Genomic DNA, 17,500 nt, shown 5'->3' on the forward strand with positions numbered 1-17,500 from the left:
TGAGAGAGTAGCTTAATGTTTTGATTCAGAATACTACTTTGTTTTTCCTTTATTACACAGCTTTTTCTATTTGAGATATTTACTTAAAAGTTAGGAATTTTAAAGCAAATTCCTAGAAGTGACCAGAACTTTACTTTGCAAAGCATTTTTACATTTGCTATCTACGTATATACTTGGCACTGCACAAGTATAGGCACTGTCTGAAACCATGAATTACACCAACTTCTAAATTATACCAATAAGTGCAGTGACAGCATACACATAGTTAATCAAGATGTTAAAGTCAGAGTGCATCTGATATATACTGATTTATAAACTGGAATTATTTGTCAGATGTTTAGAATTTCTTGCAGATTCTAGTAGGGATAATGCAAACAGAAACTTTTCAGTGTTTTGCAAAATTCAATATATTTTAAGATTATTTTTAAAAAGTGTCTAAAATAAGCAATTGCAAAAGAGTAAGAGAAATAAATCTAATGACAATGTTCAAAGTAGTCGTCTATGTGTCCAGCACATATAGCTGCAATATAAATGTAAGTCTGAAGGTTTTCAGTAGAGCACAGTATTACATTTGTCAGTATAACAGTTGCTGTCACTGTGGTTGGCATACTGTCTTATTAGACACACTGTTGATCCACTGTTATTATAACAACAACAATAACAAAAGAACCTATGCAGCAGAGAGTCTTCATGTTAAAGTACTACAATTAAGAACAGAGAAATGCAGTTCATTTATTACAGAACCTTTTCAGGAAGTTGGTTTTTTCTAATTCTTATTGTAATTGCATTGTTCTAATCCTGTATTATAAAGGCAGCTGCTTGCCTATCATTTGTACTTTCCTCGTTAATCCTGACTCAGTGAATTAACCTTTAATTACAGCCGTTAAAATTGAAATGAGCCTCTTGTCTGGCTGGGGCTGCCCCCTTCCAGTGCATGAGACTGATGAAAATTTTTAGGGTCAATGAATATGTCCCATGTCATGTCTGATAGATGCTAAAGATGTGAGGAGATAAATGTTACCTTAGAAAGATGTGGTTGAAATTTTTAAGAGCTACATTTATTGACAAAATAACAGAAAAATACAGCTTAGGTTACCTCTCTCTTCTGTCTGAGTTACAGAGCATAACACATATATAGACACACTCTGTTTTACACACATTACCACAATACACACTTAAAGAATAACTTATGGAATCATCATCATGCTTCACACATGCTTGTTTTTAAACACCTGGCACCAACCCCGTTTACAGCAGCCCTATTTTAAAGAGGACAATATATGTATTCTTCATGTTGGAAAGAAAAAGAAACATAATTTTATACTCTGCCATGGACATAAGCATCTAATTATATTTTTAAAAAATTAAAATATTTTGGAATAGTTTTAAGGACAGTACTGAATTTTAATGGAAGGCAAAAAATGATCAAAGGTGTCCTCACTGTAATCTATTTAATTGAGCTGCTGTTTTGCAATATCCCCAGAATTTAATTTCTATTTTATAAATAAGACTTTAATATTGCAATTGCTCTTTATTTTGCTATTTTGGCACTTTTAGTTTTAAATACAACATTTGAATGCTGGGTTATTCTTTGTAACTCAAAGATAACAAAACAGCAAAATAGCAATATAGCAATGAATCAAGTTAATCAGTGACCTGGTTATTCAGAATACAATTACATTAATATACAACTTGCTAACTACTTACACATTATACTTAAATAATTTGTATCATTATAAATAGTATCTCATTTATAGTGTATATAGCTGAAGAAAACAAGTTGCAGATTTTGAAGTGCAAATTTTTTACAGAATGAATGCATCTAATAAACATGAGATGTGTATTTTTAAAGCTTAAACATTAAATATCACTATATTGTAAATGCACTTAGAAGTAAAGAACAGAGGTGAAATGAAAAACAAGTAGTGTCAAGGCAGGTGATTTTTTTCTTTCAAGCTAACATTTTTAGAAGTATGTGGAAACAATTTCTGAACGGACAGTATAGCTTTCAAATATATGATACTACACATATTCTCTGTAACCAATTTAAGAACATCCACCTACACAGAAATTTTATAAGAACAAAAAAAATTAAGCAGGAGTCTTTGTTTAATTTCTTTTTCTTCTAGCTTGGCAATAGTTAATAACTGCTGATGAGCAGCTACATTCATTTGTAGATTTCCAAGTGCTTTCCCGAGGTGAGTAAGCATCATTATCCTCATTTTTCAAATGGAAAACTAAAAGATTAAGATACTCCCTCCAGATCACACAGCAAGTAGTAAGCCAAAAATACAACTCATTTTCTATATGTAACACCCAGCTCTGTATCCGCTGGACCACATTGCCTTCCCACAAGCATCAGTCACACCTAATCAGCCACATAGCTGATTTTGGGTGCCACTAAGACAAAGTTAAAAAATAACTCCTAAATTTAAGATGATGCCTTTTCATTTGCTTCACATACAAGCTTTCCTAGGTACCCTATTAACATACATCATAGAACATGGTTTCAATTATACCTTATGCCAGTTACAAATCTTGTAGGGCACAACAGAGACTGCTTCACAACCCACCTTCACAAATTAAGCTGAAAACTCCAGAACTGCGAAAATATCTCTGCCTAATGTGCAGTTGTGGTCAACAACACTAAGCAAAGTCATGAACATTCCCAGGAATAGGATATATGTAGACTGTCTTGTGGTACACTTCGTCCCTTCACCTCCCCACAACAAACCTTCCCAATTTCAACCTGTATATTAAAACATGGGCTTCAAAAGTATAATGGAAACACTAAACATATAGGAAAAATGTTGTGATGAAACAGCAAAGAGAAACAGCTTATATGAATAACAAATGTACATAGTTAAAGAGTAATTGCTGCTAGTAAAGCTCTGAAAAAAAAATCATTAAGTGCATGCCAGTAACTATTTGAAAGAACTACTATTTATTTCTCTACTATTTTATATAGGGTTTTGAAAATTCTTGAAACAACTCATGCTAAACTTCCTTGCAAACTGCATGCCAGACTATAGCCATTATTCAACCCATTATTGCAGCCTTTGTGTACCCAGTATTTCTAACCAGAGATACTTCAAACAGGAAAAGAATACACTTCAGAGTCAATCTTAAAACTTGTTATAGTGGAATTACAAACAGTTTAAATGGACAAAGACACCTAAATTATAAGAAAGGCTTCCCCTCTAAAGCCTATGTCAACAACTTAGAAATAAAATGCCATTTAAGGTGTTCTCCTAGTCTGAAAATACCTTTAATTAAATATTGAGGGAGTTAATGTTTACTATTTCTCAAGGAATTCGCTAAGTCTGTACTCAATTTAAAATTAAATGTATCTATCACCTGATTTGACAGGTCTAAAGCTTGACCCTGGCTTTTGACAAAAGCTATTATTTCTTCTTCGTACCTCATCACTCCAAAGAAGCTCTCAAAGTGTTGATTGTTCAAAAGCTCTTTAGAAGATATGAAATAGAAAACCAGATGATGCACTCCTCCCTTCCTAAACAGTTTCTCTGGAGGGCCAGGTAGTAGGGAACAATAAAACATACCACTGGTAGCAACAACTATCATGATAAAACACAGAACATATTGCGTAAAACCTTAGTGAGTAAGGCAGTACCACTTCTACAACTATATCTTGATTCTATATTCAGAGTAGTTGATAGCAAATCTTAATTGCTGCAACCAATATTTTTATAAGCACTTTTCCACTACAACAAGAGTTTCTCCCCATTTGGCACATGCATTTTTTGTGACATTTTCCTAGTCACCCCGACCTTTTCCCCAAACAATCCTATTAGAGGCAGGGAAACAATTTTCTCTCCTTAAATATTACCTAACTCATACCATACAGCCACATACATTTTTCCTCATCCCACTTCTTCTCTCACCAGAGCTCACACAGATGTGTCAGTTCTCCCTTGTACGAATGCTGTTCTGAACAATAACAGGGTTCTTGCTATCAAAGAAATATTTCCTTCTCACTAATTTTATTCATAAAAGCATGTGTCATTTTTACCAGTTAATCATCGTATGCAGCGTATTCAGGGGTCTCCACATTTAGGAGATATATTTTTATATTTTTACTATCTAAAATCTTAATGAGAAAATAACAGGTGGTTAAGTTTTTTTTTTTCTTTTTTCTCATCACCTGTGTGACACGTAGGAACAGATCATTCCCCTCTTTTGTTTCTTTCTATTACTATAGCTCTCCTCTCTCTCATCATTTCTGCTTAAAACATTAATTATTGTAATGGAATATAATCTTCCCTGTCCTTAGGTCAGTCATGAGTTTTGCTTACAATTTCTCTTTTCTCACTTTATAACACCCCCTTTTGGGGACAACACCCATTTTCAGTGTTTTCCAATAACTGCTTCACACTGACAGCTTGCAGTTTTGTCTCGTCTCCTGTTTTTGATTCACACTGCATCTTCACATATTCTTCAAAACTGCAAATTATTCATCTGAAACTCAATCAAACTGCAGTTTTCTCAAGCATTTAGTTTTGCCAATACTTGCTTGCATACCATGAGAATCCTCACAGAAGCTTCCAGTGACCTCAGTTACCTGGTTCACTCAAATCTGAAGATGAACCACATGTACCAAGGCAGAAGAATGCACACAGATTTACTACATTTTGCATTCAGTTGGAAGAAGGTATCCATTAATTACAAGAGAATTTTGTTTTTCCTGGAACAAATTATAATATACATGCATGTGTTTATATGAGGGGGAAATGTACTGTATGTAAACATGATGATAAAAACAAATGAGCCATAGGACAAAGCATTAGATTGTGCAGTATCTATTCAAGAATATTTTGGTTTTGCAGATTTTCCCATAACTGTAAAACCACTCTTGTATTTATACTTCCTGTGACACTCAGCAGCTACGAATTTGGAAGTTAAAAGTTTTCTAAAAGCTGTATCCAATTACAGAACTGAATGATTTGAATAATAGACTGCTTGATATATTCCAAGATAAGTGGCTGCTACATTTCTTTGATATTAGGGTCATATACCATACTTATCTATTTTTACTCCATGCTTTCCATTGCTTAGTAATAAATTAATTTCTCACTGTTACTTTGGCATGTGTCCTACAGTTATATGCACTTTCTCTCCCACTGAAGTTTTCTAAAGTCCCACATAAAATCTTAAAAGCCAGTTTTATATTTTTATTTTTAGAAAATTACCTGGTGGTGCTGAACATCATGGGATTACAGTTATCTAACTACTTGCACACACATAAAACTTTTTAGACCATATGGATATAATTTGAAAGAATGAGTTTTAACACTAGTATTTAATTTCTGTTGCTCCCTGGTGCAGAAAACTCAGTAAAGGACCTCACATACATCTGCAACTATCAATGGCAATGAGAGCTGAGCTTAGATCTGAAAACTGAATACAGACCAAAATGCAATCACCATCCAGGCAGAAACAATTAGATCTTACATGATCTGGGTTCTTTCCAGAGCAGAGAGAATGAGGAAATGTTCCAGGTTCTTTGCTGGTTACCAGACTTCAGTAAATTGAGGAGGCAGTTTGCACAGTCATCATACAGAATTCCTTCTACTCTTCAGCCTCCACCTTCTAGCTTTGTTTATCTAAAAGCTCTATTTCTTAGTAGGTGTCTTCAGAAGAATGCGGAGAAGTAGTTTAGCAAATGAACAGTGGCAATCATGAGGAAAGCAAGCATGAATATGTTCATGTACCGTAGACAATGAAAGGAATAAAGACATTGCCAATGCAGGGGCACCTAAGACTCCGGCATTACAGATTGCTATCTCTAATTTATCCTCAAAGGTGGTAATTTTGAAGTAAAGCAAAAACACCAGAGTCATTCTTAAGCTAACCCAAAGCCAGACAACCATATGACACCTTGTGTTTTGAGCTGTCAAAGCCATGAAGGATGGCAAAGAGGAGTGCAAAGAGTAACACCACAGCTGCTGTTAAACACAGACTTACCACCTAACACTGTACACTGCTCTACAAAATAACATGGAAGAGAATTATTGGCATTTTCAAACTGTGCATCAGTTGACTGACTACACATCAGTTGCAGTGACTGCATGTCCATGGATTGTTACTGGCCTGCTTGAAATTTACAGTACATGCCAATTTTCTTAGATAAGGCTAATATCCTATAAATTATCTGAAAGTCTCCCATTTCAACACCAAATCTTGAAGCCTGTAAACATGAAACTGAATCATAAGCAAGGGTCTTCTATTTCTTGAGTCAAATCACTCATGCACTCCTTTACTTAACATGTATTTGATGCTGCTGTTCCCAATAGCAGCACAATGTAGGTTACCAGTGACTAATTAAGTTGCAGCATAAGTTCTAGAAACCAACCTCATTAGAAACAAGGCTAGGCTAAAAAATTGCCTGTTTCTCTGGTATTTTGTCTGGTCACATCCATCCATTTTCGCAAGGATGTGTACCCTATGTTATACCACTGCAATTTCTATTTAAATTGCAAATGAAAATTGGACACACACAAAATACTAAAGAAAACTCAATTGAAAGACAACAAACTTCTATTCTTTCCCACAATAAAGAACATCCTCTACCTCCAGGAGTTTGCTAACCCTAACTATACCTATAGTTTTGAGACTCCCTAATGGAAAGTACTACAAAGCACTAACAGAATGAATCATGACACGTACTCATACACCTCTGATTGTAAATCCATACCCTTTTTATTCACACCCACGGACTATGTTTCATATATTTATGAAAAATTACTTCTAAGTAGGAAAATGTCATAATGGGAAGCATGTATAGTAAACAAACAGAGTGCTATCAAGTATGTGATGTTCTTGTAGCTTATTTTTGACAGTGTAGCAAATCATATTTGAAAGACCTCTGTAGTTTGGATACTCAATTTCTGAATTAAAGTTTCCCTGAGGCAAAGAAAAATACAATTTAAAAGAGAAGGTTAAAAATCCTTGAAGGCATCCTTCTCAGATATGCAATACTCATACTTTTCTCCACATTTCAGAATGCAATCACAGACTGAAAAGTGCTGCCAGACTTGCATGTAAACCATAATTTCCTGTAAGAGTTTTATAGGTGAAAGAACTGTAAAAAAACACCTTAATGATGGCCTCAAAACACATAAAATGCTTAAACTGACATGCACCCTCCCGCTTTTTAAAGGTTACTTACATCAATGACTGATGAACTTGACAGACTTAATCCCTCTAGGTCTGCTGCTAAACTTGGGGACAAAGCAGCTGCTGTAGGAACTGCCACAGGAGTTGTTACAGGACAAACTAGAATTAAAAAGGCAAGAGGTACTTAAATTGAAAAACAATTTAAGATACTGGGAAAGACAGTGATTTTTTTTCATTGCACCAAAAGGGTTTATGTCCTCATCTAAATGTTATATTCTTGTATATATTTTTGATGAATATTGATGAATATATTGATATTCATATTCATATTGATGAGTATTTGAAGAATATGTTATATTCTTGTTTTTAAATACAAGATTACTTTTTCAGACATATAGCCCCAATACTCAGATTAAGCAATGAAAATACAAATACAACTTATACATGAACAGACCATGTGATTTACTTTAAAAGTATTTTCTCCTCCTTTCCCAATATAGCCCCAATACTCAGATTAAGCAATGAAAATACAAATACAACTTATACATGAACAGACCATGTGATTTACTTTAAAAGTATTTTCTCCTCCTTTCCCATTTTTCCTCTATTTTATCCTTCTCTTTGATATATACTGTGCAGCAATTATTCATTTGCAGGCTACATAAAAAGTACATGTTAATGCAATTCTGATGTGCTGCACCTATAGAAGTAAATTTAAGAAGGGTACAGGCATAGCCAAAAACCAGTGCCAGCTCTATCTTACCCTTCCAAGAGTGCAATTTCACACTGTTCTTCAGAAATTTCACACTGTTCTTTAGATTTTTAGCATCTTAATATAATACCATAATTGGGTCATAGATTGCACAGGTGTTGTACAAGTAACATCCATTGTTACCTGAGAAAATAAGCCTACTTTAACAGAAAACAAGTCCAGACACATACAAATTCTCAAAGTAAATATTTTATATGATGGTAGATTCTAAATTTTGAAACAATTTGTCAATTATAAAACAAAATATTGTAATAACTGTGCTTAAAAATAATTTAAGAGTCCAAGCATTTATTCTGTCAGGAAACTGGTACAATAAATTAGCAGAATCAATGTTTCAGACATTTAAATTCATTGAATTAACTGAATTGAATCATGCCTTTGGAAAAATGAGGCTTTAATCAAGATACTTACAATCATCTAAATCTAAGAGAAACATGTCTTGTTTTTTTGGAGTCTTTCTATCTTGTACTGGTTTTTCTTCTTTCTGTCAAAATAGATCAATATTTAATCTTTCATCATATCAGCAAAAGAAAAGCATTTAGAACTTTTATAAAGCAAGTGCATTTATTTTACTACTTCATAAAGCAAAAGGTATCAATTTTCAGGGCTTCAAATCCAGAGAATTCACCTACTGAGAAAGACTTGTTTATACAGTTAAACTGAACCTAAATTCCACAACTGAATTTCAGTAGTCCCTGTATTCATCTAATATTAATCATTGTTGCTACACAGAAAGCATTTGGTGACAGATCAGTTACTTCTGTTGAGACTATTACAAAAAAAAGCGGCTATCTCTTTAAGACAAAAGATTTGTATATTAAAATTTCTGTTTTCATACGAAAACCAGGTCAAAATCTATTCAATAAGAAATACAGCATTATTTGCACTTATCTAGGAGCATGGAATTCTGCCCAATTATCTACTGGGATGTACTCAACAGGAAGTTGATTTCTCTCACCAAAAAAGTTTGTTTTCAGCTCGAGGTGGGCTCTAATAAGAATTGGCTGTACCAGAAATAAAGACCAGGGAAATAATAATCCCAGTACCTTGACAGAGTATTTCAACAAAATTTGTTTTGATACTTAAAAACGTTCTAAATAAATCTCATAAGAGTAAGTGTTGGCCTACAGAACATGTCTATTCAGTGGTGATTCAGGAAAGAATTCAGTGTGTTGCAGCTCAGTATACACTGCCAAGGGGGTGGTTTAGTATAAAGCATTGATTTTTGGATGTACCCAGAGCCTTGTGTATTGAGCTTTGTCACCATGTTGTTCCTACCCACTCTAAAGCATCTTTCATTTGTGTCAGCTGAAGAATTTCTTCTACCTTCATCTTCTCTGGCTCACATACCAAGCAGAAGGCTTTGCCATTCTTTTAGAAAACATATTAACTGCCTTTAGACTTTAAGACGTTGCTCACTATCCAAGTTACTGCAAGTAATTTAAGTGTAGTCTTTCCAAGAGTCACACTTTCTAGTTTATCTGTTTCCTCTTAAAAGGTACATGACAGCCAAATACATAGAGAAACATAATTATTTTACCCTTTCTAATAAATTAACAGGTCTAAATGAATCAGTAAATCTCTTTATGTCCATCTAGGCCATCACTTCTTGAGGACACAGACACTCAGGACAAATTTCTAGAAGAGCTTGGAGTCAACTCAGCAGCTAGAAGCACTTCCTTTAACTGGCACCACAGAGTAAAATGTGCACTCTTTTCTCAAAGTGCTTTCCCTTTCCTCCAGTCTCTCAGCTTGATAGTCAATTGCAAACAAATGACAATAATTAATTTTTTTTTTCAATTTTGCAAGAAATTCTATGGTTGCCTCCAAAGAACATGAAAGAAACTAGCCAACGTTCTTGCTATTCAAAGCCATTGATGTTAATGACTAGTCATTAACATCAATGGCCATGATGACATCACCTATCATGTTCTTCCTATAAATACCATGGCTCAAACAGACAGTAGCCACTTACATGATCCCTATAGATATGCTTCAGGTATTCTGGGAGAAGAATCATCTTGTTGGACTGAAAAGAACATAAGCCACTATTTTAAAAATTATTTTAACATCATCATATTTTGATGGTCCTTACCACTACGGCATTTGAGTGTTCTATCATTGCTGATTTATCTGAAACCTAAAACTCCTCTGGACAAAGAAAGTATTACAAAACAGCTTTAAAATGGTGCTGAAGTTATACAATTTCTTATATGTTTTGCCCAGAATTAGTGAGGGAATCTTGCAGAACGAAGTTTCTTGAACTTCATTCTGCTCACAACTACCATAGTTTTCTTCTGAGATGCTTTTATTAACAAGTTACTAAGTTTGTTTTAGCTACTTTTGTTTAGAACTGTGAAATAATTACAAATAGTGTACTTCATAAGATACAAATTCTACCTGAATTACTCATGTCAAAGACACAGTTTTCTCACAATCCTTCTCATTATTTCCAAGCCACTTTATAGTATCATTTGGTGAATATTTAGCCCTGAATCTTAGGTTTAGCTGCTATTTCCTGCACTTTTACTATAAATTATTTATCACAACTTTGCCTGAGCTAGAAAACTCTTCAGAAGCCAAAACAGACTAAAGGAGAACTCAGTTAAACAAAAGGCAAATTGAGGATATTAAAAATATCCTCAATTTCTGTACTTGTTTGCTGTCTGTCCCCACTTATCCATAAGATACAGTTCTACCTTCAACTATGGTTAAAGTTCAAAGGTACAGCTTTATATTTGCTAAATATTTCCATAGAGATGGGATGTCTCCATCTTCTTTTATTATACAGCCAAATAACATTCTCTAAAAAGTCCCTCAACTCACAGAAGAGCCATACAAAGATAAGAATTCTATACATTTCAGTACAAGTTTCTAAAAAATTAGGAGTCACTGCCAAAGAATCCTTACTGTTTACTGGATCTGTTTACTGAATACAACTAAGATGGACAGTAGAAGTTACCAAAAATACCAATAGCATGCTTCAGTTTGCTTTTTCTGTCACAAGTACAAAAAGTATACAAAGCTTGATATAAGGTGAAATCCATTCTTGCACTGATACTACTTTCAATCTATTACATAAAAAAATGTTGAAAAATGGGTATAAAAATCCTTTGAGAGAATTTACTTCTTATACTTCAAAACAAAATAAAATGGTCCTAAAATAAGGCACAAATAAAAAAAAATTATTGAACCAATGTATGGCAAGGAAAACTTTCACTGCACACTTTAGCAGAAGGTTGCTTTTAACTGTATCAGTTTACTATAAAGAACAAGCAAGTAAACAATTCCACCAAACAGAAAGAAAAAAATGTACAAATCTGACCCTATCATCTGGGAAATGTAAAATCAAGGGCTAATTAAATAAAGATAATGTTTGTGTGATCATGTCTTATTTCCAATTTCAGTCAAGTGGTCAAGCTTAAGAAAATAATGGGCTACTAATATATGTAGTATATAGTATATATGTATAGTACATATGCAGTAGTATTGTTTGGGTGCTATATATAGTCAAAGCCACAAAAATATTTTCATGCTTATATGTATTTCTACATATGGGTATGTACATTATATTTGCAATTCTGCAGAAAACACCAAAGAAATGTATTTATGTGGGTCCTGCCTATAACAAATATGATTATTTTTAATTTGTTTTTTCCAAGAAAAGAAAATTGATTGGCTATCTATGATCAATAAATAGCCAATGACTGCAGATACTTAAATTGAGTAAAAAAAGCTTTGCATTTGAAATCTAGACAATAAAAAGGTTCTGACGTGTCTGACATTTCTCTGTAACACAATTTTTCATCTTTTTTTTCTGAAAACTAAGCCTACAATATAACCAAAACAGTATTCTACCAAGAAAGCCCTCTATGGGAAAAGCAGAATACTAAACAAAGAAGTTAAGGTATATTCCATCAAACATTTCTCCATTTGCAATTCATCTTGATAATAGAGATAGAACCTGGTAAATGCATATAGGACTTGAAGCAGGAGATTTCTCTTGCTCAATGCATAATTCATGTGCTCCGCCTGCAAAGTGTGTAAAATGAGAATTTCACACCGCAGCATGAGCCATGGAGCTGCAGAGAAAAGGCAGATGAAATCATATTCTGCTGTGCGAATTTTATTTCTTATCCTCCCAATATTTATACAAAACCATCACTGACAATCCAAATGCATTGACAGATCACCCACTGTTTCCATTGTGTTAGCACTTGAAAGGAGATCAGGCAGAAAGATAGACAATTTGTTTTTGTATATTTTTTAAATAGTGGATCAGGTTTTTAACAGCTGAGTGACTGTATTATACTTGTAGAAGGAGGTCAACAGTAGCTGATTTTAAAATCCCACTGTAGAGACACCTACTTATACATGCATCATCCTCAAATCTGCATTTTAGCTCTACGCTTACAGTGTAGTATGTATCTGAACACCCCAAATTATCCATATTTCAAAATGATATACAAGACTGCACTACAAGAGACTGACTTTTCTATTCACTTCAGCTCAATTACAGTGAACACAACAGCTTTTTCAAAATGGTATGTCAGGAGAAGAAATACTAAACTATTGATAACATATTCAGGAAAATAATCTGAATTTTTTGTAGTGTATTTTAATGCCAGTAAATGCATGGATGTATGTAGAAATTAAGCTCCAGTGTGAATATAATAAACCTTTTTTTTAAGAAAATTTTGCAGAACATGGAAATGACTCCTAACAGAATATATAAGGAATGGCAAATATTACCCAAAACATCTGCGATGTAACATAGTTCATAATGTGGCAAACTGAGAAACCATAAAAATAGAGTTCACTAACCACAACTTCTTTTATTATTATGTATTTCAGAAAGTATTTTCAGTTTTACTGAAAAGAATATCCTAATTAATAATCTCCCCATATGGACTGCCCAAATTAAGAATACACTATAGCAGAATAACATTAGTGTCTTTACTAATGACAAACTATCAGAATAAAGCACGCATTTCTGAGAGCCTGGCAGAAACCATCTGTTTCCTGGGTGGTCTGAAAATAAGTCAGGAAGGGAGCAGAAAAAAAAAAGTGTCCTTCTTTAAAAATGTACCTTGACACATAAGGGGTCTATATATAAGATTTAAACTATAATCTTCGTTAAAGTTGGCTTAAAATTGTTTTTTTCTTTTCAGCTTAGAAGATGTTATCTAGGTTACCATCAGTTACCTTCATCTATCATTACAGGGCTCAAAACTGGTTTCTCTCAAAAAAACCTATTAAGCTAGTTAGCACAGCAATCACCTTTAATAAAAAATACCTGAGTTTCTTTTCCCCCACCCCCTTATCTAATTACATGTCCAAAAATAAACAAGTACAAGAAACACTGAATGCAGGCATCGAAACCTGGTTTAAGTGGAAACTAACTTCAAGATTCCAGGGATTAATATCACATACTGAAACATTCCTCCTTGTTCAAGGACATTAAATCAACTGGCCCCTGCCCCTTTACATATGACCATTGTTTACAGTTTCTTGCCCTTATATTAAGTGCTAACTCTAAATGAAAAAGAATTTAAGGAAACTTTAGCTTCTGCACAGTGAGCTCTACGCTTTTCAATAATCTCCTTGCTACTTTCCTTGCTGCCATGCATATAAACACATTGCTATTTGTTTTAATGTCTTTTGTGATGCTTAAAAGTTTTGCAATTTTTCCCTTCTATCCTTTGACTCCATTCTGATCAACTCTTCCATCACCTGTTTAAAAATACTTCTTGCTCCTAATACATTTCCTTTTAGGTGCTTCTTAATCAAGTAAGACTTCAGAACTACTGCAATGTTCTTTCTCTTAAAATCCAAGGCCTTGATAACTTTCCATTGACTTCAACAATTCAATCTCAAGCTTCTTGGACATTCCAGTTCTTATATTCAGTGTATTAGACTTCACACATTCTGCTGTTTTAAAATACAAAAAGCTTTTTACGCTAGTAGTACTCATATATTCTGTGAAAGAATCAAACAGTTTAGAGAATTAGAGTGAAAGAAATTATCCATAAGGTGTCAATATCCTGAGAAAAATGGAAAAATGCAGCAGAGAAAAGATAGTTTGAATATGGCTTTGCAGTGCCTGCTCAGAACTAAGCACATCAGAGTATGTATTACTTTCTGGTGAAAAAATACTGTGATGATGTGAGAAACTGCAAACTGTTACAATTAATTCATATTCCATCTAGTATCAAAGAAGTTTATACTAAGTGGATTTAAGTTGTATTTTTTTTGTTACCATTTTTTTGCAAGATCCAGTCTGCCTGCTCTAGAAGAAAAAAAATCTTTGACATAGGTGTGTTACCCTATGTGTTATCTGGGGAGAAAACAATGATCAAACCATGGAAACAAATCTCCACTTCTCAGGTAATACAGCCTCACTTCATCTTTTGTTCTACTTGGTTAAAGAAGGGATCAAATTAAAAGTTAAGGTCACACCTCAAGAGTTCTTAAGCAGACCAATAAAGTTAAAAAACAAAGATCATGTACAATATAAGTTCAAAATTTAGAGAAACAGAGTCTTACTTCCTTATTTAAAATAAATACACACCTCAACAGCTTAATCAAGTAATGGCCTTATCTATTAACTAGACAAAACACACCTATTCACCAGCTTCAAAAATTGTCAGAAATGCTGCAAAGGATGCCTATTTTGACTGTTCTGCCATTTATACAGGAGTCATGACTAAAATGGCTTAGCTTAATTTAAAATGCATTAAGAGTTTCACTTAATTTTCAATACCTCATATCAGTATTTAAACAGAAACTTCTGAGCTTCTACTCTTCAACTCTTTATTGTAAATATATAAAAAGAATTGCATAGGAAGCATTTGATAACAGAAAAATAAATGTCAGAAATTCTTTTACTCTTCTTCCTGAACAGATTTAGCAAAAAGTTACCAATTTATTTATTTTTAAATGCAAGGTAGTTAAACAGTGACCAACTCATGCTAATAGCATGGTTAGTTAGTTCTATAACACTAATTTGAGTAATGAACTTTTAGGCTCTTTTTCTTCACTAAGGTAAGCAATTAAATTCTAACACATGACATTTCTTCACCTATTTTGAAACCAATTAAAAATATGTATTTTTAAAACTTGTTATTTCATACCAGTTTTAAGAAAGCTAACAGAATTTGAAGTAACAGAGCTCTTTATTCCTATGAAACACAGACAAGAAGTAAAAGTTGATTGCTCATTACAAATATTAATGCTACTAATCTAGATATACATCTCAGTTATAGATTCATTAACTGTACTATTCTCAATTTAAACAGAAAAATTTAAAACTAAGCTAAGAGTTCTATTAGAACATCTTCAAACACTTAAGAAACAATGTACTAACATTTGGTTCTTGGTTTTGTTTCCTCTCAGACCCAGGTACTATAGCAATATTTTAAGATTCCCTTTTAATAAAATAACCATCAATATGCATGTATTAAGTTCCACCAGTTCAACAACAACCAAAAAATTAAATTAAAAATCAATTAATTTTATTATAAAAGAATAATAGACTATTAGAAAAAAAATGTTCTGTGTATAAAAATAATTAGATTCTATTATTCTTCTTCATCTATTTGGAATAAAAACATAACATTGCAAACTGAAATTTTCTAATTTATATTTTTATAATTCAGGTTTTTTGTTATAAAAACACTCTTAATTGCTTAAACAATCAAACTACTTTTGGACTGCTCTCTCTATGAAAAATTAATATTTTTTTTCAATAAACTCTGGATTGTTTTAGGTATGCATAACACTACTACCCATCTTCATGCTGACAGAAAGAAACATGGGTAGATGTTTAGAGACACATTCTCATATTTTACAGAGGTTTTAAAAAATATATATTTAACCTTACTAACCTTATTAGAGGTAGCATTTCTAGATTTTCCAGACTCAGAGTCACTTTTAGAGTCAGATTCTGACTTGGATCCTGAAGAACATTCATCTGATGAAGTGTACTCCGTATCAGAGGAACTGGATGTGCTTCTCTTTATGGAAATCCCCTCTGCTTTCTTTTTAATATCCTGTGAATCACTATATATTTAAAAAAAAATGTTAAGAGACATGTAAAACCACCAAAGGAATCTGTTTGGGCAATATCCTACATCAGCATTTCAAAGTTTCATTAAATGAGTTTTAAGTCATGATTTCTCCACAATAAAAAGCTCAGCTATGAATGATGTAGTTTATTTAAGGTTACACAAAACTGTTCTATTGTACTATACAGTACACCATCACATGCAATCTAAACCAGCAAAACAGCACACAAAATGTGAACATATGAAATGTTAAAAAAATTATTAGCATATATTTTGCATCAAGCTTGTGACATGACAAAAGGAAGTGCAGTCGTCCTTTAAAATAAAGATGCTTTCATACTATTCCACCTATGGTGAATAGAATGTCGGTGTATCAACTTTTTGTACAGTTATGTTGCCTTAAAAAATCAATTAAGTTAGTTTACGCCTTTGTTAATTCTTCTAAACAAAACCGCATCACCTAGAAATAAGACCTATAACATTGACAAATTGTTCAATCCATTAAAGAGTTCATACAAAAGAGCTGTTATATTCCTACACCTTTGGTCACACTGAATGCCTTACAGCTTCACACAGTGAAGTTCTGTTCTTCACACAGTGAAGTTCTGTTCACCCTACCAATGCTGAATTATGTTAGTGTGTGCTAACAGCTACTGAATATTATCTGCCTTGTTCATATCTCATAATACTTTAAAGACCACTTAGTAGATTATCCTTTTGTCTCAGGGGGAGTTAATATCAAAGGAAATGAAATTTGTTTTCTAATACTATCATGGAGCAGAAAATTTAATATTGCATATAGAAAAAAACTCCACTCTGTTCCTGGGTACGCAAACAAGCATTTTATACTTCTAAATCAGGTGTTTCATACACTACCTGATTCAGCTTCCTTCCCAAGACAATGAATTGGCTGTTGAAGTGCTTGAAGGGTAACAAGGTCAACAATAATTAAACAAATCTAGACCACTCAACTATTAAGAGTCCCTTTGGACTCATATTAAATTGTTACACATTTTTGCTTAGCTTTAGGAGCAGTACCAAAGAATGTACTATGCTGCATCAATGAGATAGCAATGTTTTTAGATGAAAAAATACAGAGAAGGAGAAATGAAAATCTTAAATGACACAGATCGAAACAGAATAAAGTCTTCCTCCTCTCAAGAGCCTCCTGTGACTGAATTGCCTAAAAAAATTAATCAAAATTATTTCAAATTAATAATATTTAGGCCGTGCCTACCCATTTAACTGAGGCTAAAATTGCCTCCTCAAATTTTATTCAAAAGCATAGAGCAGTAAATTTGAAGCTTGCAAAGCTAAAAATGGAACAGCAGTACACTTCACTAAAACAGTGTAATGTAGCACATTTGATTGTTAAAATCACGGTGAAAAACAGGTACTGAAAATTATGTTTCAGCATGACAACACTTAAAAACTTGTTTGAGGTAAATGATTTAAACAAAAATTCACTACCATACACTGTTCAAAGTTTCTTCAAGACAACAGAATTACCTATATCACTGCCATT

The 17,500-nt window shown here is 33.2% G+C and overlaps 1 protein-coding gene across 6 annotated transcripts in view; it reads right to left on the reverse strand.

The window, feature by feature from the left end:
• AP3B1 (adaptor related protein complex 3 subunit beta 1) overlaps positions 1 to 17,500 on the reverse strand; it is a 152,912-nt gene that overhangs the window by 44,020 nt on the left and 91,392 nt on the right. For 3 of the 6 annotated variants that reach the window (XR_014951448.1, XM_085567241.1, XM_085567240.1), the window contains exons 20-23: positions 15,796 to 15,970; positions 9,885 to 9,938; positions 8,321 to 8,393; positions 7,190 to 7,296 (exon numbers count right to left, since the gene is read on the reverse strand). Coding sequence is in view for 4 of the 6 variants with exons in the window: in XM_085567241.1 (XP_085423367.1) it covers positions 7,190 to 7,296; positions 8,321 to 8,393; positions 9,885 to 9,938; positions 15,796 to 15,970 (409 nt within the window). In the remaining 2 variants the exon portion in view is untranslated. The remainder of the gene's footprint in view (positions 1 to 7,189; positions 7,297 to 8,320; positions 8,394 to 9,884; positions 9,939 to 15,795; positions 15,971 to 17,500) is intronic. The other 3 variants (XR_014951449.1, XM_021531843.4, XM_021531842.4) reach the window with 1 other exon arrangement.

This window comes from Lonchura striata, chromosome Z (genome assembly GCF_050655825.1).
Source record: "Lonchura striata isolate lonStrDom1 chromosome Z, ASM5065582v1, whole genome shotgun sequence".
NCBI classification, from domain to species: domain Eukaryota; kingdom Metazoa; phylum Chordata; class Aves; order Passeriformes; family Estrildidae; genus Lonchura; species Lonchura striata.